This window comes from Nycticebus coucang, chromosome 2, assembly GCF_027406575.1.
Source record: "Nycticebus coucang isolate mNycCou1 chromosome 2, mNycCou1.pri, whole genome shotgun sequence".
NCBI lineage: Eukaryota > Metazoa > Chordata > Mammalia > Primates > Lorisidae > Nycticebus > Nycticebus coucang.
In genome coordinates, this window is record NC_069781.1 from 41,079,348 (window position 1) to 41,102,619 (window position 23,272).

Sequence of the window (23,272 nt, forward strand, 5' to 3'; positions counted from 1 at the left end):
TGTTGCCTAGGCTAGAGCTCTGCGACATCAGCTTAGCTCATAGCAACCTCAAACTCCTGGGCTCAAGCAATCCTCTTGACTCAGCCTTGCAAGTAGCTGGAACAATAGGCACCCCCAATGAAGTCTGGCTAATTTTTTTTATTTTAAGTAGAGATGAGGTCTTGCTCTCACTCAGGCTGGTCTCAAACTCCTGAGCTCAAGTTTTCCACCTGCCTTGGCCTCCCAGAGTGCTAGGATTACAGGGAAGAGCCACTGTGCCCAGCCACACTTACCTTTTAATTATGTTGTGATTATTTGATAACCTGTTGCCCCATAGAATGTCCATTCCATAAGGCAGAGACTTTGCTGTAGTTCCCACTGTTTCTAGTGCATGACATCTGGTAGGTGTCTGGTAAGTTTTTAAAAAATGAATGGCTGGGGCAGCGCCTGTGGCTCAGTGAGCAGGGCGCCGGCCCCATATACCGAGGGTGGCGGGTTCAAACCCAGCCCCGGCCAAACTGCAACCAAAAAATAGCCGGGTGTTGTGGCGGGCGCCTGTAGTCCCAGTTGCTCGGGAGGCTGAGGCAAGAGAATCGCGTAAGCCCAAGAGTTAGAGGTTGCTGTGAGCCATGTGACGCCACAGCACTCTACCCGAGGGCGGTACAGTGAGACTCTGTCTCTACAAAAATAAAATAAAATAAAAAAATGAATGGCTTGTGCGGAGGCTCATGCCTTTAATCTTAGCACTCTGGGAGACTGAGGCATTGGATTGCCTGAGCTTATGAGTTCGAAACCAGCCTGACCCAGAGCGAGACCTTGTCTCTAAAAATAGTGGGGTATTGTGGCAGGCACCTGTAGTCCCAGCTACTTAGGAGGCTGAGGCAGGAGAATTTCTTGAGACCAAGAGTTTGAGGTTGCTGTGAGCTGTGAGGCAACAAAGTGAGACTGTCTCAAAAAAACAAAAAGTCAGAATGAATCAAAATCACAGTGGGTACCTGTAGTCCCAGCTACCTGGGAGGCTGAGGTATGATGACTACTTGAGCCCAGGAGTTTAAGCGTGGGCAACATAGTGAGACTCTATCTTTAAAAAAAAAAAAAAAAAGTAAAAAAAGGAATTTGGAGACACATGGAAAGGATCTACAGGATTACGGCACTCTGGACTATCCCATCTGACCTTCCCTTGTTGGATCATTAAGAAAAAGGTAATTTTTATACTTCATCTAGTTTTACACTGATCTTAAGTTCAGTTTTACTGAACTGTCTTAGCTCAGGCTGCCATAACAAAATATCACAGACTGGATAGCTTGAACAATAGACATTTTTTCTCATATTCTCAGAGGGTGGAAAGTCTAAGACCACGGAGCCAACAGATAGGGTTCCTGGTGAGGGCCCACTTCCTGGTTTGCAGAGGTTAACCTTCTTGCTGTATCCTCACAAGGTAGAAAGAGCTCTAGTCTCTTTCCCTTCTTTATAAGGTCGCTAATCCCATCATGGGGGTCCCAGCTTTATGACCTCATCTAACCCTATTTCCTCTCAGAGGCCCCACCTCCAAATCACATTGAGGGTTAGGGCTTCAACATAATGAATCTTGGAAGGAGGCATTGATCTACAAGTGTGAGCTAGATGACTGATGAGAGTGTTCTTTTTTCTCCTTTAACTTCCAAATGCTGTCAGCTGTCCTGGGCTCTGAGGCAAGTGGATGTAAAATGTGTGCACGAGTCAGGATGAGAATGTAGAGGCACTCCATTTTTCTTATCCTTCCTGGCACTGTTTCTGAATTGTGGAACTCAATTGAATGAAGTTGACTGAGAAGAACAGAAAGAAAAGTATTCTTTAAAATAGTCATTGTTGCTTTGTTACTGTTAGCACCATGAAGGCAGTGATTGGTTTTAATTGTTACAGAGTAAACCACCTCTATACCTGCTTTACCTTTAATCAATGACAGAAATGAAACAAACCCATTTCAGCTACTCTGTTAAGCAGTTACTTGTGGGCAAGGCAGTTACTTGTTTCTGATGTAGAGTACACTAACAAAAATATGCATTTGGTTACATGGAGATGCTACCTATTTATAATTTTAGACAATGCTAGGAAAAAGCAACTACTTCTCTTGCAAGGGTCATCATACCTGTAACAATAGGTGGTTTATAATAAGTAGCTTTTTGGGCCAGGCGCAGAGGTTCACCCCTGTAATCTTAGCACTCTGGGAGGCCAAGGCAGGTGAATTGCCTGAACTCACAGGTTTGAGACCTGCATGAGCAAGAGCAAGGCCCTGAGATAGCCCTGCATCGTAGAGGGCACCTATAGTCCCAGCTACTCAGGAGGGCTGAGGCAAAAGAATTGCTTGAACTCAAGGGTTTGAGGTTGCTATGAGCTGTGATACCATGGGCGACAAAGTGAGACAGAATGAGATTTCTACTTTCCCTTGAGCAAAAGAAACTTCAAAAATTGCCTAGCCTTTTCTCAGCCTTTACTGGGGGAAAAAGTGACTAATCAAAACTTCCAGGTTTTCTGGGGCTCCCCACTTCTCACTTCCCACTAAATTAACAGCAATAGGGTTTTAAGGACCAAAAGTAGGGAAAAGTGGGCATATAGGGAAACTAAGTACCTCTCATTTGTAATTTGTATGTAAAATATGGAGATAAAGAATAGAAATTAGGAGGTAAGGGCCTGAATTTGGAGAAACAACAGGTTTGCTATGCCTTGAGAAAACCAAGGTGAAGTCCAAGAAGATTGAAGGTTTGCTGCTGCTATTTGGAGCTCTTGAAAGCTTCTGCCACTTATAGTCCAAGAACAGAAAAGGATGTTTGAACTATACAAATTATATTTGAGTTTATATCAACTCAAACTAGAGGAAAACAGAACCCCTAATAATTTCCATTAGTAGCTTTTACACTTTTTTCCTCATTTATTTTATTTAGCAAATTGGGCTTGTATCTGCTTACGTGTTATAAAACTGCCCTTAGCTCAGCGCCTGTGGCTCAAGCAGCTAAGGCGCCAGCCACAAACACCTGAGCTGGCGGGTTTGAATCCAGCTCAGGCAACCAAAAAATAGCTGGGCGTTGTAGCAGGCGCCTGTAGTCCCCGCTACATGGGAGGCGGAGGCAGGAGAATGGCTTGAGCCCAGGAGTTGGAGGTTGCTGTGAGCTGTGATGCCACAGCACTCTACCCAAAGCGACAACTTGAGGGTCTGTCTCAAAAAACCAAAATCTGCCCTTTTAGGACAAATTATTTTGAGTTATGAGGTTCCTGACTTATAAGTCAAGATATAGAACATTGGCTGCCTGAGACAACTTCCAAAGTAAAAATTTAAATGTACCTGGATTCCCCTGCTGCCTCCCAAGCTGGGTTAGACATCCTTCTATGGACTGTGATGACTGTCTCTTGCCCAGCTCTTTCTCCTTTATGTTTAAGCTGTATCCTCCAGGACAATTTGATCTCTATGAGGGCAGGGGCTATCTTACCATTCTTTGTATCCACAGACTAGAAGTTCTAATAATAAATATCTGTTCAACAAATCATAGGCTGATCTCTGATGTTGCCATCATCACTATTTTTAGTCCTGTTTGCGAGACACTTTTTGTTAAGAATTTATTTTGGAAATTATGAGGGGGAATTCATAATTATGAGATTTCCTTTATGCTAAGTTCTAGGAGAGGCAAATACGTAGTGGGAAAAAAAGAACAGAGCTTGTATCTGAGAGGGTGGGGCAGAGGTTGACTGGGAAGAGGCAGAAAGGAACTTGCTGAGAGTTTGGGTTTCATGTACACATTTGTATAAACTTAGCTAATGTACAGTTAACATTTGCGTACTTCATTCTAAGTAAATTTTACAAAAATGAAAAAATACTGTACTCTACCTGATGATCTATATCTTGAGCAATTTACTTGGGTACAAATGCCAGCAATTTATTCAAAATTCATCAAAAATTATTGATGAATACACTATTAGATAAGTGATAAAATGAGCATAGTAAACCTTGCTAAATGATGTACACTAAAAAATGTTTAACTTTGCTATATGGTTGAATGTTTTCATGATAAAATGTTCGGAAAAATCATTAGGGAGTTTCTCATTATTGCTGAATACTTGAGAGTTCTTTTAGAATGCTAGTTATTTAAAAAAAAAAAAAAAAAGAATGCTGGTTATTCTCAGGTGGCTGTGAAGTTATAGGACACAACCAAAATACTTGATAGAACACAGCCTGTGGTATAGAGATTTACTAATCTTCCCCACTAAAGAAAATCATATGGCAGTTCCCTGACCCCCAGGCTCAGATTATCCCCCACAGATTGTGACAGGGCTGGTGGCTAAAACAGAAGCTAATCTCTCAACTTTACTCTTTAAGACTGCCCCAGAGGGAGGAGTATACCTGCTTCCCACCTAGCAGGAAACAGGGTAGAGACCATGGATTTTTGTCATACACTGCAGCTTTCAATAAATGCCAGGAAATCCTTCTTTTAATTACACACATTTATTAAGTAGACAAGAAAAAACTACTTATGTAGGCTCACGCCTGTAATCCTAGCACTCTGGGAGGTGGAGGCAGGTAGATTGCTTGAGCTAACAGGTTCGAGATCAGCCTGTACGAGTGAGACCCCATCTCTACTAAAAATAGAAATAGAAAAACTGAGGCAAGAGGATCACTTGAGCCCAAGAGTTGGAGATTGTTGTGAGCTATGACACCATAGCACTCTACCCAGGGCATCAGCTTGAGACTCTGTCTCAAAAAAGCTCCTACTGAGCTACAGCAGTACCCATAGCTTACTAGGTAGGGCACTGGCCACATACACCAAGGCTGGAGTGTTCGAACCTAGCCCAGGCCAGCTAAAACAACAATGACAACTGCAACAAAAAAATAGCTGTGCATTGTGGCAGATGCCTGTAGTCCCAGCTACTTGGGAGGCTGACGCAAGAGAATCGCTTAAGAGTTTGAGGTTGCTGTGAGCTGTGATGTCACAGCACTCTACCAAGGGTGACATAGTGAGACTCTGTTTCAAAAACAAACAAACAACAAAAAAAAAAAGTTAAGAAATGTTTTGAGGGCAGTGCCTGTGGCTCAATGAGTAGGTCGCTGGCCCCACATACCAAAGGTGGCGGGTTCAAACCTGTCCCGGGCCAAACTGCAACAACAACAAAAAATAGCCGTGCGTTGTGGTGGGCACCTGTAGTCCCAGCTACTCGGGAGGCTGAGGTAAGAGAATCACCTAAGCTCAAGAGCTGGAGGTTGCTGTGACGCCACTGCACTCTACCAAGGGCGACAAAGTAAGACTCTGTCTTTAAAAAAAAAAGAAATGTTTTGAGTTGAGCTGTGTATATGCCCTGGCTAAAGTTTCAGTTGTTCCTTTCCCCCACTCCTCTGTTTTTTGACTCACCAATAGATGCAGATTTATTGTTACTGATAGCAATAGTTGCAGCTATTTACAACTCACACGAGGGAGTATTTCTATAGCAGCTCTCTTCTCTTTCAGCTAACGATGACCCACACAGCAGCAGGTCTGTTCCTGAGAAGATAAAATGATCTTAGTTTGGTAATTCATGTGCTCAGGTCCAGCTGAAGAGTAAAGATGTAGTTGATGGGACATATTGTTGCCCACCCACAGTATCAATGTAAAAAGATGTTCTCTAAATGGATTCCCCTTATCTACACAGGGATCTATGGATCTGTCAACCATGAGAAATTGAAACCGTACCTGCATTTTATATATCTGTGGTTCTCAAACTGTGATCTCCAGACCCACAGCATTCACTGGGAACTGAATGAAAATGCAAAATTGTGGCTACCACTCCAGACCTACAAAATCAGAAACTCTCAAGATGGACCCAGCAATCTATAGTTTAACAAATTGTCCAGGTGACTATAATGCAGTGGTTCTCAACCTTCCTAATGCCGCGACCCTTTAATACAGTTCCACATGAAGTAGCAACAAAAATAATTTTGTGGTTGGGGGTCACCACAACATGAGGAACTGTATTAAAGGGTTGTGGCCTTAGGAAGGTTGAGAACCACTGCTCTAATGTATACTAGAGTTTCAGCACCACTTCTTATGTCCTCTGCCAGAAGAGTGGAGGAAAACTCAGTGGACAGAACCAGTGGTTTGTTAGGAAAGGAAAACTCAGGACTTTCCAAATGGGCTGGAATGCAATGGGGCAGGGGACAGCATGAAGCCTCTCCAAATAATGAGACTTACACTCCATAACTCGGATCAAATCAGAACTAATCAGTGTGGTCTTACTGCAGGTGCTTCTAATATTTAGCAAGATGAGAATGGTAAAGCTCTTTTGGCCGAAGAGTACAGACCCATTCTCTTGAGTGCTCCTGTAGAAGAGGGAAGAGGCAAGGATGAGAACCCCCTTCTAAAGCCTAAGATGGTCTAGGATACAAAGGTAAACATGCAGTCTATGTCTGTCCAAGATACTCAAGGAGAGTACTGCCAAAGAAGTTGAGGCCTTTCTTATCCACCACACAGGATAACCACTGATGACTTCTCTGAATACATCCCCATTTATCCCATCTGGGATCAGAAAATCCTATGATTATCTCGGCAGTGTTGAAAGAATATTTCTGAGTTTCTTAACTAAAGCCAATCAGATCAAGAACAAAACGTAAAAGACTATGTATGGCTCTGGAAGTACTAAATCTTAAAACTTTTACTTGCTTATCTTTGCCCTTTGATAATATCATGGTTTTCAGCCCAGCATGTAGTTTTTGAGACACAGCAACTAACTGCACATAATGTTCCTTAGATGTATGTATTATGATTTTAATACCTGTTTCAAACTAACATCTTAATAGTTATTAGTTTTAAAAGTAGTGTATGACACGTATAAACGAAAATAGCTAATCCCCTAGTAGAAAAAGGTGTAGGGGAGAAAAGCACTTATGTGTTAGAAGACAACTCTAAAAACATTACTGACCCTCAACACATAAATAGCGCCTTTTCATCTTTTTCTCATTGATATTAGAGGAATTTTTGTTTTTGAGACAAAATCTCACTATATCGCCCTGGGTAGAGTTCCATGGCATCACAGCTCAAAGCAACCTCAAATTCTTGGGCTTAAGCGATTCTCTTGCTTCAGCCTCCCAAGTAGCTGGCACTACAGGCGCCCGCCACAACACCTGGCTATTTTTTTGTTGTAGTTGTCATTGCTATGACAGGTTCCAGCCAGGTTCGAACCCACCAGCCCCGTGGTATGTGGCTGGTACCCTAGCCACTGAGCTACAGGTGCTGATTCAAGAATTTTTACCTAATTATAAAGCTGCAATACATTTCTGTTATAGTATGACAATCTATACTCACAATGTTAAACTTTGTGTGCAGTTTGTATGCAGTGAACATTTTCTCAATTATCAAAGCAGTAGATCAATTAAAGTCAGGCTGTGAAGGCAGAAATGGGCATGAATCTAACGCTGAAATTTGGTAGGTACATGACATTAGGAAAATTAATCTAAGTCTTAGTTTCTTTCTCTGTAAAATGAGAATAGTAACAGTACCTACCTCATAAGAATACTTAAAGGATTAAATGATGCCTGTGATGCAGTAAGCCTAGTACCCAACACTAAATCTAGTACTCAGCATAGAGTATAATGCAGAATAATGGGTCTCCAACGATGTCCATGTCCTTTAATACCCACAACTTGTGTGTAATGTTTTATGGTATGTGATATAACAGGGAAAAAGAATAATCAAGGTTATAAGTGGAATTAAGTTTGCTGAGTATTCAGCTGGCTTTGAAATGGGGAGATTATGCTGTGGGCATAAGAATCACAAAGGTCATTGTAAATGAAAGAGGGAGGCAGGAGAGTGAATGGTCAGAGTCAAAAGAAAAGAGGCAGAAGATGCTGCTGGCTTTGGAGGAAGGGGCAATGAGCCAAGGTATGCAGGCAGCCTCTAGATCAGTGATTTTCTTTTTCGTCTATTTTTTTTTTTTTTTAGAGACAGAGTCTCACTTTGTTGCCCTCAGTAGAGTGCTGTGGCATCACAGCTCACAGCAACCTCCAGCTCTTGGGCTTAGGCGATTCTCTTGCCTCAGCCTCCCAAGTAGCTGACCACAGGCATCTACCACAACGCCCGGCTATTTTTTTTTTTTTTGTTGCAATTTGGTCAGGGCCGGGTTTGAAACTGCTACCCTCGGTATATGGGACTGGTGCCCTATTCACTGAGCCACAAGCACCACCCCCTAGATCAGTGATTTTCAACCAGTGTGCCACAAAGATCATTAATTTTTAAAGATCATTAATTAAAATTATTTTCAAAAGAAGTTCAAAGTGCAATTTTTTTTTTAACTTTTTTTTTGAGACAGAGTCTCATTTTGTCACCCTGGGTAGAGTGTCATAGCTCACAGCAACCTCAAACTCTTGGGCTTGGCAAGCAATTCTCTTGCCTCAGCCTCCCAAGTAGCTGGGACTACAGGTGCCTGCCACAATGCCCGGCTATTTTTAGAGATGGGGTCTTGCTCTTGCTCAGGCTCATCTTGAACTCATGAGCTCAGGCAATCCACCCACCTTGGTCACCCAGAGTGCTAGGATTACAGATGTGAGCCACCACGCCTGGCCTGTGGTGTTTTTTAAAGAACTATGTTAATGGTCATTTGTTTTAGCAGTAACAGAAAACTAATATACATTGGTAACAGATTTGTATTAAAGCATGCCAAATAATCATTTCCTTTTCGATTAAAAATCTTTTATTATTTATTTATTTTTAATATTTTTTAGAGACAGAGTCTCACTCTGTCGCTCTCACTAGAGTGCCGTGGCACAGCTCACAGCAACCTCCAGCTCTCGTGCTTAGGCGATTCTCATGCCTTAGCCTCCCAAGTAGCTGGGACTACAGACGCCGGCCACAATGCTCGGCTATTTTTTGTTGCAGTTTGGCTGGAGCTGGGTTTGAACCCGCCACCCTCGATATATGAGGCCAGTGCCCTCCTCACTGAGCCACAGGCGCCGCCTAAAAAAATCTATTTTTAAACAACCTAAAACATGTTAGTCAAGAGATAACAGAAATAGTGATAATTAGTACTATAGTTAATCAGTTTACCTAAATGATTAATTTCACTAAATAACCTAAACTAAAAGAGATTGACTTTTATCTCCAATGACTTACTAAAAAAATTTTTCCTGATTCTGGTGGGTGAAGGTAATATAGTAAAATAAAATAAAAATATTATCCTTTTTCTGGTGGGTGAAGGTAATATAGTAAAATGAACCATCAATCACACTGTTAAATAATATAACAAGAAAATGTTATTCTAAGGAACACTGTGAGAAAGCATTTCTAAATTTACCTATATGGGATCTAATCACTATAGTTTGAAAACCAAATGTTAAAATACATCAACTATCATTCTGACTGATCTAAATATAGTTTTTGCTGAATGAAGAGCTACATTTTATTTATTTATTTATATATTTTTTTCAGACACAGTCTCACTCTATCGCCCTAGGTAGAGTGCTGTGGCATCACAGCTCATAGCAACCTCCAACTCTTGGGCTTAGGCGATTCTCTTGCCTCAGCCTCCCAAATAACTGGGACTACAGGCGCCCGCCACCACGCCTGGCTATTTTTTTGTTGCAGTTGTTTAGTTGGCTGGGGCAGAGTTCAAACCTGCCACCCTCAGTGTACGTGGCTGGTGCCATAACCACTGTGCTATAGGAGCTGAGCCATGAAGAGCTAAATTTTAAAACTCTACAAAACATGATCCAAACCAAATAAACTTGTAAATGGTCAGAATACTAAATATTAATGAACACATATGAATAAATATAATCCTAGTAAGTGTATTTTTGACGTAAAATGCCAGTACTATGTTTTAGCTAGTGGTTTTTCCCAAAGTGAAATCTGCATATGTATCAGCTGAGACCCAGTTTATTCCTGGAAGTACAAGAAGAAATTTACAACTTTAAACTTTTTTTCCTTTATCCTCTATGTATGTTTTAGAATGTACATAATAGTTCACTACAATAGTACATATGTCATTTATAAAAAAACACATTTTGGAGTGTCTTCTTACATTCTTTCTTATAGGAGTTGTATGACTGAAAAAGTTGAGAGAATCTCTCATTAACAAGAACCACCAGACCACTGCCTCTATCACAGTCTTGTGCTTGATTCTGGTTTAAAAATGCACACATACATAGTTTAAACAAAGATTTTTTAAACTACAACTAAATGCAAGTTTGCCATCAACTTTTTAAACAGGTTAACCACACACAAAAATTATGTCAAATGTTTCAATGTAACATTTATTTTTTAAAAGCACATTATGGGCTTGGCACCTGTGGCTTAAGCGGCTAAGATGCCAGCTTCATACACCTGAACTGGCGGGTTCAAATCCAGCCTGGGCCCAGCAAACAACAATAACGGCTGCAACCACAAAACAGCCAGGCATTGTGGCGGGTGCCTGTGGTCCCAGCTACTTGGCTGAGGCAAGACAATCGCTTAAGCCCAGGAGTTGGAGGTTGCTGTGAGTCATGATGCCACGGCACTCTACCCAGGGTGACAGCTTGAGGCTCTATCTCAAAAAAAAAAAAAAAAAAGCACATTATGAGGTAGACCTATACCAAATATTCAGTGCATATGTAAGGGTTTATTAAAACCTTAAAATTTTATGTAAGTATGTAGGTACATAAAACAAACTCACCTACAACTCTATATTCATCCATGTGAAAAACTCAAAACAATTCAAGTGATAAGGTAAAAGCCAATTACATCTTTTGAAAGTTTCTCTAATTCTGAAATGAAGAACATTTGATATGTCAAAAATTTTGTAGAACATCTAAGCAAGACCAACCATGTAATTTGTGAGCTCAGTGCAAAATAAAAATGCAGGCCCCTTGTTCAAAAAATTGAGAATTTCAAGATAACAGAGCACTAACCCAAGCATGAGGCCTTTCTGGAATGCTATACAACTACAAATGTCCAACCCCCAGCATTGAATCTAAGTCCACTTCAACTGCAACTATAGAATATGAAGACTTTATCTGTGACCCTTGAGTCCCTAGTGCTAGACTAGGCATTCAAATGTTTGTTGAATGAAAACTTGAGTCTTAACCTGAGTGCAGTCGCTCACACCTGTAACCCTACCACTTCGGGAGGCGGGGGTTGGGGGTGGGGTTGCTTGAGCTCAGGCGTTTGAGATCAGCCTGAGAAAGAGGGAGACCCCATCTCTAAAAATAGCCAGGCGTTCTGGCGGGTGCCTGTGGTACCAGCTACTCAGAAGCCTGAGGCAAGAGGATCTCTTGAGCCCAAGAGTTTAAGGTTACTGTAAGATGTAATTACACAGCACAATCCCCAGGGTAATAGAATGAAACTCTGTCTCAAAAAAAAAAAAACAAAACAAAAAAAGAAAAAGAAAAAATTGAGTCTTAAATTGCAGTTTTCCAAATCAGTGAGAAATGTTTGGTTGCTTATACTCAGAACAAATCTTACTCTGATGAATACACTTTTAATTATAATAATAAATGATTGATTCCCCTAGTTCTGAACAATTTGCACACTGTATTCTGGCTTCATGGGAGCTTGAGGCCACATATTGTGAAGGCTCATTTGATTCATTCAACAAATATTATATTTATTGAACAACTACTCTGTGTCAGGTCCTATACGAGGCACTGGGAATAAAGGAATAAATACGACAATCCCTGCCCTCAAGGAGCTTACAGTCTAATATAAGAATTTAAAACACCTCAGAACCTACAGAGAAAACTTTGAGTGTCTATTATCAGGAACACTCCAAATTTCCTGAAAATATAATCTAAAATTTACCAGAAAGGATACTTGGGAAATGGAAGATACAGTGAAAGTTTTTAAAAAATTCAAATATTTATGATTTAATGTAAAAATCATGAAATCAAAATGAGGAAAGCCGCTTAGCAAAGTTGAAAATTCTACCTATTTTAATGACTTTAAACCAGATTTAAATTAAAAAAAATATTTTATTATTTCTGGGTGACATTTTCATTTATATTGACATTTACATACATAAACATATAGGAGGGGTGTATATGTGAGATGTGTTCTTTGGGGGTTTGATAACACCCCTATCTCTAGCACTAATTCATTTACTAACTAAAGAGAGCAGCATAAAGGTAACTTTGAGTCTTTCCTTTTGACAATATTTTCTATTATCATTTGAATGGAAGAAATTCTTAAGCTATCATTGAGAAGCACCGCTAGGGAATAAATTTTAGAACAAACTTATTCTATGAGACTAAACTGTGTCTTTGTAATAACATGATAATTTAAACATATGTTTTAATGGTTATTGACAATAGCATCTAAAAAACTCTTAAGACTATGGATTTTATTTTCATATTTTCCCTGAACTCTTCCTCTTTTTTTCCTTAAAAAAACATGAAAGACCCCTCTACAAATACAGAGAGCCTTTGTTGTTGCTTTGTGGTACTTTGGTACATTGCTGTTTATTCCTTAATCTAGCAGCATCCTTACTTAAATGTGTAGTATCCTACATAGTTGCAACAACAAAAAATCACTAGCTTAGGCTTTAACTGGGAGCTCATATCATCCAGAAGATTATTATGAACCTGTTAGAAAAGTATAAAGCAACCAAAAGAGCTATCTCAAAGACTGTGTACTCAGAGTTTGTCCAGCTCTTAATTGTGACACTGTACGGCTTGCTTATCCCATGTCCCAGCTCATAACCCATGAACACAGCATATTAGAATTGGGGAGACCGCTGGAGGCAGGCATATGTATAGTGTGGGAGAGACTTAACAGATATAAAAATTTTTTTAAAAACCAACAGCAATCTGAGGCACACAATATATACCTCAGAGCTGAGGGAATCACTTTATAATAAAAGTAATAATAACATATATTTGTTATAGCCCTTTACATTTGATGAAGTATTTTACATGTGTCAGAGCTTACTGGATATTTGTAATAACACACTATGAATATAACTTTACCTTTTCACCATGACAAAGTAAATTATACTGAGCATGCTGTTTTAAACAAAGGCAAGGAGGTATGCTCACATACCTTAAATACTTGCATCAAAAATAATTACAAGTTTTTAATTTTGGCACTTAAGAGATATGCATTAGTTATCCAAAAATCCATATATATGGTTTCCTTCATGACCAAAACAGGGTGTTACTAAGTGAATGTTCACAGTAGTCAGTAACTGCTAGTCATTAAATGGGGAAGATTGTCATCAGTTAGTTATCAGACTACTTGTCCTACTAACCCTAAGTTTAATAGATACTTATGGATACCAGTACCTAATCTGGCAAATTTGGGAAATACTAACTTGGCTTCTACTAAGAGACTCTCAGAGTGTTTTCCCTATATTGCACATTCTAGAGAATACGACTTTAACAAAGATATAATGTGATCTTGATTCTAGACATAGGAGCAGGGAACGCATGATTTACCTCTTTTCCTAAAATTTGTGGTGTAGTCCCTTCTCAGGGATGTTAACAAGAAAAATAACAAAATACACATGTGCTTTGGGCCTCTGAGAAAAAAGACCACAAACATACCTTTTTAAAAGACATGGTAAAATAGACGACTCTTCTGCTTTACCCATTTCATTTTCGCAACTGAAAATAAAGAAATCCCAGGCACCGTGGCTCATGCCTGTAATCCTAGCACTCTAGGAAGCCAAGGTGGCCAAGGATTGCTTGAGCTCACAAGTTCAAGACCAGCCTGAGCAAGAGTGAGTCCCCCATCTCTAAAAAACAGCTTGGGGGTTATGGTGGGCACCTATAGTTCCAGCTACTTGGGAGGCTGAGACAAGTGAATAGCTTTAGCCAAGGAGTTTGAGATTGCTGCGAGCTAACGAGGCCACGGCACTCTACCCAAGACAACAAAGTGAAAGTCTGTCTCAAAAAAAAAAAAAAAGAAAAAAGAAAATAAGGAACTACTATATATTTTATGTCCCTAACCCATTCAGCATTGCATTGCCATAAATACACTGTTCTGCAGAAAACTTTTTTTTGAGACAGAGTCTCACTATGTCACCCTCTATAGCAGGCGTCCTCAAACTGTGGCCTGTGAGCCACATGAAGTGGTGTGAATTGTATTTGTTCCCATTTTGTTTTTTACTTCAAAATAAGATATGTGCAGTGTGCATAAGAATTTGTTCATAGTTTTTTTTTTTTAAACTATAGTCCAGCCCTCCAACAGTCTGAGGGACGGTGAATTGGCCCCGTTTAAAAAGTTTGAGGATGCCTGCTCTATAGAGTGCTGTACCATCACAGCTTGCAGCAACCTCAAACTTTTGGGCTTAAGTGATTCTCTTAAGTAGCCTCCCAAGTAGCTGGGACTACAGGCGCCTGCCACAACGCCTGGCTATTTTTTGGTTGTAGTTGTCACTATTGTTTGGCAGGCCCGGGCTGGGTTCGCATCCTCCAGCTCCAGTGTATGTGGCTGGCGCCCTAGCCGCTGAGCTACAGGCACCAAGCGGCAGAAAACTTTTTAAAAGAGGAGAACAATTTGTACTACATTTACTAACAATTATACTACATTACCAATTATATTTACCAGTTATCTAAAATAAAATGACTGGATATAATTTAGAGTAAAAAACATTAGATTTTATACTCTAAGTGAAACAGGAGTTTGAAATGGTAAGATGTAAATCCTTCCAGTACTATAGCATTCCTGATCCCTTTAATTCCTTGATTAATATTCTCTGACAACTTCTTGATCATGATCAGACCCTGAAGAAGACAGAAGTTCTTTTGAGTTTGCTGGCCATTAATTTTTAATTCTCATCTGTGTGGCTCTATTGTAACGCAAGGATGTCTCTCCTTTATTTTTCTTTTCTATTTTATAGCTGCTTATTCTGCTTGAGGTTGTTTAGTTAGGAATAGACTATATAAAACCTGAGTTTATGGCATGGTCATGGAAATTGTCAATCTTGTAAATATTCTCTCATGTGGTACAGAAGGTAAGCCAGTTCTATAACAAAAAAAATTTCTAGAAGACATTAAACAAACAAACCAGCAGGCCAGCTTACCATCCTTTACAAACTAAAGAGCAAAATGGTAGTAAGTACACACAGGCTTTGGACTAAAGCACACAAACCAACAATCCTGGATTTGAATCCCAGTGCTGCTACCTATTACAACTCTGTGACTTAAGGCAAGTCACTTAATCTTTCTGACCCACTTTTATTACCTCCAAAGAAAACTGAGGCTCAGTTCTACCTACTTCCCAAGGTTTTTGTGAGATTCAGTAGTAAAATATGTACATTATTTAACACATGATAGGTACTCCCTAGTGGTTAAAGAATCACTGGCTGAAATTTGAGTTTGGCAATTTGTGGGCCCAGTATCTGACATGAAACTCTTTCCAAAGTTGATAAAATGTATGGAATCCATTTTGAATATGATCATTGTACTTGGTAACTTTGTTTTTATTTTTTGAGACAGTCTCAAGCTGTCACCCTGGGTAAAGTATTGTGGCATCATAGCTCACAGCAACCTCTTGGGCTCAAGCAATCCTTTTGCCTCAGTTTTTCTTTCTTTCATTCTTTTTTTTTTTTTTTTTTAAAGACAGAGTCTTATTTTGTTGCCCTCGGTAGAGTGCCGTGGCGTCAACGCAACCTCCAGCTCTTGGGCTTAGGTAATTCTCTTGCCTCAGCCTCCTGAGGAGCTGGGACTATAGATGCCCACCAAAACACCTGGCTATTATTGCCTCAGTTTTTCTATTTTAATAGAGACGGGGTCTTGCTTTTGCTCAGGCTGGTCTCAAACTCGTAAGCTCAAGCAATCCACCTTGATTACAGGCATGAGCCACCAAGCCCAGCCTTGGTAACTTATTATTAATGATAATATTGTTTGAGTGCTTTAACCTCCAAAACCATTTTCTTTTAAATATATATTTTTACATAAATTTATGTATTTACTGTGCTTTGTGGTTACTTTTTCCTTTTTTTTGTAGAGACAGAGTCTCACCCCATCACCCTCGGTAGAGTGCCGTGGCATCACACAGCTCACAGCAACCTCCAAATCCTTGGGCTTAGGCAATTCTCTTGCCTCAGCCTCCCGAGCAGCTGGGACTACAGGCGCCCGCCACAACGCCCGGCCATTTTTTTGTTGCAGTTTGGCCAGGGCTGGGCCTGAACCCACCACCCTCGGCATATGGGGCCAGCGCCCCACCCGCCGAGCCACAGGCGCCGCCCTGTGGTTACTTTTTCAATGACTAAAATATTTCTAAATTTTTAAACATCCAGAGTGAGATGACCTAATTTTAAAAATTTGTCCTACTGCCAACATTGTTCCAAGTGAAATACAACTGTACATGTGTGTGAATGGTTGATAGATCCTACAAAGAAATGCCTTGAACTTGGGTGGTTTAAACATTTCTGTAAGATTTAAAATACTTTCTTCTTTTTTTATATTTGTACTTTATCACCCTCTTTAGAGTGCCGTGACGTCACACAGCTCACAGCAACCTCCAAGTCCTGGGCTTAGGCGATTCTGTTACCTCAGCCTCCCAAGCAGCTGGGACTACAGGCACCTGCCACAACACCCAGCTATTTTTTGTTGCAATTTGGCCGGGGCCGGGTTTGAACCCACCACTCTCGGTATATTGGGCTGGTGCCCTACTCACTAAGCCACAGGCACCGCCCAATACTTTTCTTCTTATATGGCTGGAATTCACAGCATCTATTCCCATGCTGATTTTTTAACCGATCTATTGGCTGCTTTAAGAGTATTCACAATAATATAACTTAAAGACAAAGTGTCCATAAATCGTTTTCTAACAGCCAACTTAATACAGTAGAAATTACCCTGCGCAAGGAATTACTGGTAGACTTGAATTCAAGCCCTGACTCTGCCACTAACTTTGTAATGACCTTAAACAAGTCAATTAACTTCTCTCATTTGTCAAATGATGCAATTAATTCCATTCCAAATTATCCTCTATTGCTTTCATTTGCTTATTTTTTGAATAATTAAAACACTTACTAGGAATTGTTTCCCAGATAGGTGCTTAACTGCTGATTAAGGTTGTGTTTTTCAAACTGTGATCAGAGACCACCAGAATGAAGATTACTTGAGATTCCAGTTAAAATATAGATTCCTGTCCTCTCTCTGCTGAACCCAAATTTCCTAAGGTGAGGCCAAGGTTTCTGCATTTTTCATAAACTCTTCAATGATTACAATGTACTCTAATGTTTGAGGACCACTGGCCTAAAGAGAATGGGACCTAACAGCAAAAGGCTAGTGCATGGCTCAATCATTCTAGGCTCTGGTAATCCCTTTTAAACACAATGCCATCCATGTGGGGGAGATTAGAAGAAGGCCTATCATTCAACAGAGCAGTCAGCCTTGATACTTTCTACCGATGAGTTATGCTGAGTTCCATAACAAAACATAAAAACAAGACTTTACATCAGCACTTATTTGATGACTACCATGCTTAGGATCACAGCTTGAAGAGGACTGCAGTTCTCCCCTCACTAAGGATAAGAGCTGAGCTTGTGACCCCTGGCTCAGAGAAGAATGATTTAGCCTCCACCTCTTTACTCCTGCTTTCCCCTCCTCCCCCATACAGTTAACAACACATTATCCTGTGTGATTCCAATAATCTGGCAGAAAAAAAAACAACACAGAAAACCTAAGAGACATTGTTCTCATCACTCTGTAGCCGGATATTGGTACCATTCTAATAAACAAATCCTTTTCGGGTAACAGAAATAACCAAAGCCCATTCCTTCCCCTCCTTTCCCTTCTAATGCTATTGATAAGAACAAAATATCAACCAAGGATACATGCTAGAGATTTTAAATTCATACAAGTAAATTACAGAGAAGTGGTAGTATTTTTCTAGAATTTCACAATAAAATCCCTTTCATCATAAAAAATTTGTATAACTTTAACAGAAACTTAGAAAACACTTTGTTGCAAAACCCTCTTAACAACCATGGGAATAATGCCACTATCGGTGTTCAGTATAGAGAAATATAACAGCAACCTTAAAAACCAAGTGAACTGATAAGTGAAGAGAAAATTTCTTTTCAACAACCAGTATACCAACAACAAACTTCTGAGTTTTATTCAATTCTAGTATCATGGGTTTCTCCTACCGTAACCTCCTGTTAAATTGTTTAATGTCCACAAAAAAAAAAAAAGAGAGTGAGCAAACAAGCACATGTACACACACGAGAGAAAGAAACTTGACACAAACCACTGTGCAAAATAACCAGAAAAACTGGAATTCATTGGCACAGATAGCAGGAGCAGAGGAATGCTGAAAAAGATGGTGCTGCATAGAGTCTAACTTGGAGATGCCTGTATGATGCTGGATGACCAAGTACTCAGGTTGCAGGAGTGTTCATGGACCCATAAGAACCAGGATTTGACCCAAACTTATAAGATATTCTAAAAAGAAAATACTTCACCTAAATTGAAGTAATTTATAAGTCAAATGCCAAAAGTATTCCTTATTTGATGTAAGTTGTGCCTAAAACTTTGGCTGATACAAAGAAACCCGTCCACTAAGGCACCCTGAGGCAATCTGACAATGTGTTGGAGAGAACTTTGTTGTCAGTACTACATCATTATGAGAGTACAGAGAACGGATCACCCGTAGGGGACTGGCTTCGTTGGGCAAACAGTCAACAAGTTCACTGCACTGTTTGTCAAATCCCAACAAGCGAATCCCATAGCCATGTGGGGAAGAAATCATCCGCCCATCAGGGCTGAAGCAAAGTTCTTTGATGTAACCCCTGCCTACATTGGCTTCTTCAATGTAATGAGTCAATCGTAGAGAACAGCGAGGTGAGACAGGTCGCACAGGAGCTCCTTCTTGGAATTCATAGACACAAGTCCACTAGAGAGAGAAAAGGGAGACAAACCAATGTTATAGAGGCCAAATAGTACTACAGATACTCTTTTTAAAAAGATCAACAGATTGCCAAAGCCACAGACTTGTTGCAAGAAATCAATCAGATCAACACTATCTTCCCCGCAACTAACAAAACTTGTATACCTTATACCTCATCATCTTCTATTTTGAGACAGGGTTCTATTATGAGCTGTGACCCTCATCATCTTCTTTTTTGAGACAGGGTTCTATTATGTCACAGCTCATAGCAACCTCAAACTCTTAGACTTAAGCAATTATTGTGCCTCAGCCTCTGGAGTAACTAGGACTACAGGCACCTTCCACAAAGTCTGGCTTTTTTTTGGTTGTAGTTGTCTTCTTATCTTCTTAAGCTAAGGTTAAGAATAATACTTTAAAGTGCTTTGTTCCCTGAAACTGCCTGTACCTTTTGTAATGGTACATTCTCTTCTTAGGGCAACAACAATCTTGATATTTTAGAACTTCCTAGGGTACATCCAAGTCCTTGAGACCTTACCTCTTCCCCTACACAATTCAAAGGCTCTTTTCTCCTTCTTTTAGTTCTGGCCTCTAAGACCAGTGAGATCCTTAGAAGACTTATGCTTTATAGAGTGATGAAAATCATAATGTCATTTAAGACCTTTCCCCCCAGTAATCAGTTTAGGCTCTTTCTTTCCCAGAGTTTCCCCTGATTTTTTATTTGTTTATCTGTTTGTCTTTGAGACTACAGTCTTACTCTGTTATCTTGGGTAAAGTGCTGCAGCATCATCATAGCTCACAGCAAACTCAATCTCTTAGACTCAGATGATCTCTCGCCTCAGCCTCACAAGTAGCTGGGACGACAGGTTCCTAACATAACAACACTTGCCTAGTTTTTCCATTATTTTTTAGTACAGACAGGGTCTTGCTCTTGCTTAGGACCACTAGACCACTAGAACTCCTGAGCTCAAGTGATCCACTTGCCTCAGTTTCCCAGAGTGTTAGTATTATAGATGTGAGCCACTGCACCTGGCACTTCCCTGGTCTTTAAAAAGACAAAATTTAGGCCAAGTCCAGTGGCTCACGCCTGTAATCCTAGCACTGTGGGAGGCTGAGGCAAGAGAATCTCTTTTTTTTTGAGATAGTTTCACTCCGTCGCCCTCCATAGAGTACTGTCACATCACAGCTCACAGCAACCTCCAGCTCTTGGGCTTAGGGGATTCTCTTGCCTCAGCCTCCCAGTAGTTGGGACTATAGGCACCTGCCACAATGCCCGGCTATTTTTTCTTGCAGTTTGGCTGAGGCCGGTTTTGAACCCACCACCCTCGGTATATGAGGCCACCGCCCTACAGAATCTCTTAAACCCAAGAGTTTGAGAGGTTGTTGTGCGCTGTGAAGCTACGCCACTCTACTGAGGGTGACAAAGTGAGACTCTGTCTCTAAATAAATAAATAGAGAAAATTATAATACTGAATTGGCTTAACAAAACCTCACTTTTAGTTAGCTTAGCTGAAAACATCTCAGTCCCATATTTACTATGTAAGGTTTTGTGTTTGTTTTAGATTCAGGGTCTTGCTTTATCACCCAGACCTTGTCTCAAGCTCCTGGACTCAAGTCATCCTCTCAGCCTCCCAAGTAGCTTGAACTACCACACCCATAAGCCAGGGTTTTCTCAGGGTTAGATGAAGGAGGCAAGAATTAAGAAGCTGGGCACAATCTGAGCTGATGATAGCCCTGAAAGTACTTCTCAGCTTGCTATATGCACAGGCAGGAGAGTAGGAATAAGAGTTTACAAGGCATAAAGACACCACATGAAGCAAAAGAGGACAAAACAGTAGCACTGAGAAGCAGGATCTCTGACAGGGTGCCCTCAAGGGCAGAGACTGTGGCTACTGATTGGTCTAAGGTTTGCACACATGGCAATGGCAATTTGTCCAATGAGCCCTGCTGAAGGTAGAGCACTGCTGCCTGTACCTCCTGATCATCAGTGTTGCTTGAGCACCGAAGAAGAGTGGCCCAGCCTTTTGGGTGCAGCTGTAAGGATGTGATGCAATTTCCACGGTCTCTCTCACCAGGAACTTCAGGGGTTAAGACTTCAAGACTATTCCGTGGTGAAACTCCTGGGACACAAATGAGGATGTGGGATTTGTATTATCAAAGAACTAAGGCAGTTCATCAAAGTTTTGATTTCTGGCAGCCACTTCTCATGCTTTCATTCCCTAGTCTGCCCCTTATGCTATGACACATAGAATGTGGTACCCAACCAATGTATGGTGTACACATGAGTTTGGGGGGTAGAATATGGGGAAAGGGTATGATTAGAACTAAAGAACCTAAGTTGGTACAGCAGGTACCACGAATGATTTAACACTAAGGCATAAAAGCTGACTAGGGGTCCTTTTGATTTAGATCTATATCTTAGAAAGCTCTTAAGTAAAAACCAAAGTTATGTGACACGGAAGGAAGTTAGAAAAGACAGCCATTCTCATCCGACTAGACCTGGTGCTCTCTCCCAGAGAAGCAGACACTTGGAGGCCATGAGGACTGCCTGTAAGTAGATAAAAGTATCAGATTTATGGCCTCTGAGGAAAATACTAGAAATGGCAAATAGGACGTGAGGGAGGACACTTCAGATAGAAGCAACTCAAAACGAGATAGGAGACACTGCCCATCACTTATTTTCCTGCTGACACTACTGTGCCCCATCATTTCCTCCTACCTAGCCTCCAGTGAAAATGCTGTAGTAAGTCATTGTCACTAGTGAGAGTATGTCATATATCTCATGTATGTAAAGAACCCATTTCATAGATGTTATGAGGAAACAGCTTAGAAATTTAATATCTAGAGAAGTATTTCTTTTTTTTGAAACAGAGTTTCAAGCTGTCACCCTGGGTACAGTGCCATGGCCTCATAGCTCACAGCAACCTCAAACTCTTGGGCTTAAGCGATTGTCTTGCCTCATCCTCCCAAGTAGCTGGGACTACAGGCGCCCACCACAACACCCGGTTATTTTTTGGTTATAGTTGTCATTGTTTGACAGGCCCGGGCTGGGGTCAAACCTGCCAACTCTGGTGTATGTGGCTGGCGCCCTAGCTGCTTGAGCTACAGGCCCCAAGCCATACTTCTCTGCCTATAGAAGGAGTCATTTTAAAGGTAATGAGCTCCCTTGTCAGAACCTTTGTGAACTGCTTTTCAAGTCTTCTTTTTAAAAATTCTCATTAGGTTACTACATCATTATCAAAAACCTATAAAGCTCTAAATTACACTGTTACAACCAAACTATGCCTAAATAGTGATTTCACATGTGAATGAACTTTAATAATTTTAGAGAAAAAACAAACCCCTATTTTAAGAATTCTGAAAACCTGTAGCAAAAGCAGAAAAGAAATTCATTCTATTATAATAAGGTAAACAGTAATTTGCTACCTGTGCTCCTTGGGAGTCTCCTTAGGAGCTGGCAAAAGGACCTGGGAGGTGAGGGGGAGATTGGGTGAAGAAGACTGAAAGGCAAGGGCCTATCTAATTTTACTTGAACCAGAGCTATTTCGATTTCATTTGTGCTACATTCTAAGAATTCACATCAAAAATAGTGACATGAGCTGCTCTATGCAGCTATTATATCTGCCAAAAGATGGTGTTAACATACTCTCACACCTGAAGATCCAGGGTTTCCAACATTCAAAGCAACTTCACCTATATAAGTCCCAGCTTCGTCTACTTTGTTCTTTTCCTTTTAGTCAGTTTTGCAAGCAATACAACTCCTACTTTTTTCTTCTCTTCCTACCCTCTAATTTTCTTCTTCTTTCTTCCCAGTCTCTTCATATGTCATCTCTTCCCTTCTTCTCAACTCTCTATGCTGTATAACATAATAGATGTATAATAATATAAAATGCTGTATATTTGTTTTTGTGTATACCACTAGTCAATAACAAGCAAGACTGTTAACTAGTCATTTCTTCTTAAGTTAAATTTCTTTTTCTCACAGACGATTTAGTCAACCAATAAAGATTCTTGATGGAGTTGGAACATATTCTTCTTAGCAAAAGTCTCAAGAATGGATGAAAAAGTATTCAATGTACTCAATCCTACTATGAAACAATTTATAGCTTTCATATGAAGGCTATAACCCAACTATAGCCCAAGAAGAGGGGGAGGGAGGAGGGAGGGTAATTGGTGGGAACACACCTATGGTGCATTTTACAAGGGTACATGTTAAATTTACTAAGTGTAGAGTATAAATGTCTTAACATAATAACTAAGAAAATGCAGTGAAGGCTATGTTGACTAGTTTGATGAAAATATTTCAAATGGTGGGCGGTGCCTGTGGCTCAGTGAGTGGGGCGCCGGCCCCATATACCGAGGTGGTGGGTTCAAACTCGGCCCCAGCCAAACTGCAGCAAGAAAATAGCCGGGCGTTGTGGCGGGTGCCTGTGGTCCCAGCTGCTCGGGAGACTGAGGAAAGAGAATCACATAAGCCCAAGAGCTGGAGGTTG

General features: G+C 40.5%; 1 protein-coding gene across 2 annotated transcripts in view; it reads right to left on the bottom strand.

The window, feature by feature from the left end:
* Positions 1-11,364: 11,364 nt before the first annotated feature.
* Positions 11,365-23,272, bottom strand: part of DCAF10 (DDB1 and CUL4 associated factor 10) — a 63,210-nt gene continuing 51,302 nt past the window's right edge. For both annotated transcript variants that reach the window (XM_053568444.1, XM_053568434.1), the window contains 2 exons: positions 20,754-20,899; positions 11,365-18,788 (listed from right to left, as the gene is read on the bottom strand). In XM_053568444.1, the coding sequence (XP_053424419.1) occupies positions 18,420-18,788; positions 20,754-20,899 (515 nt within the window). In that variant the 3' untranslated portion in view covers positions 11,365-18,419. The remainder of the gene's footprint in view (positions 18,789-20,753; positions 20,900-23,272) is intronic.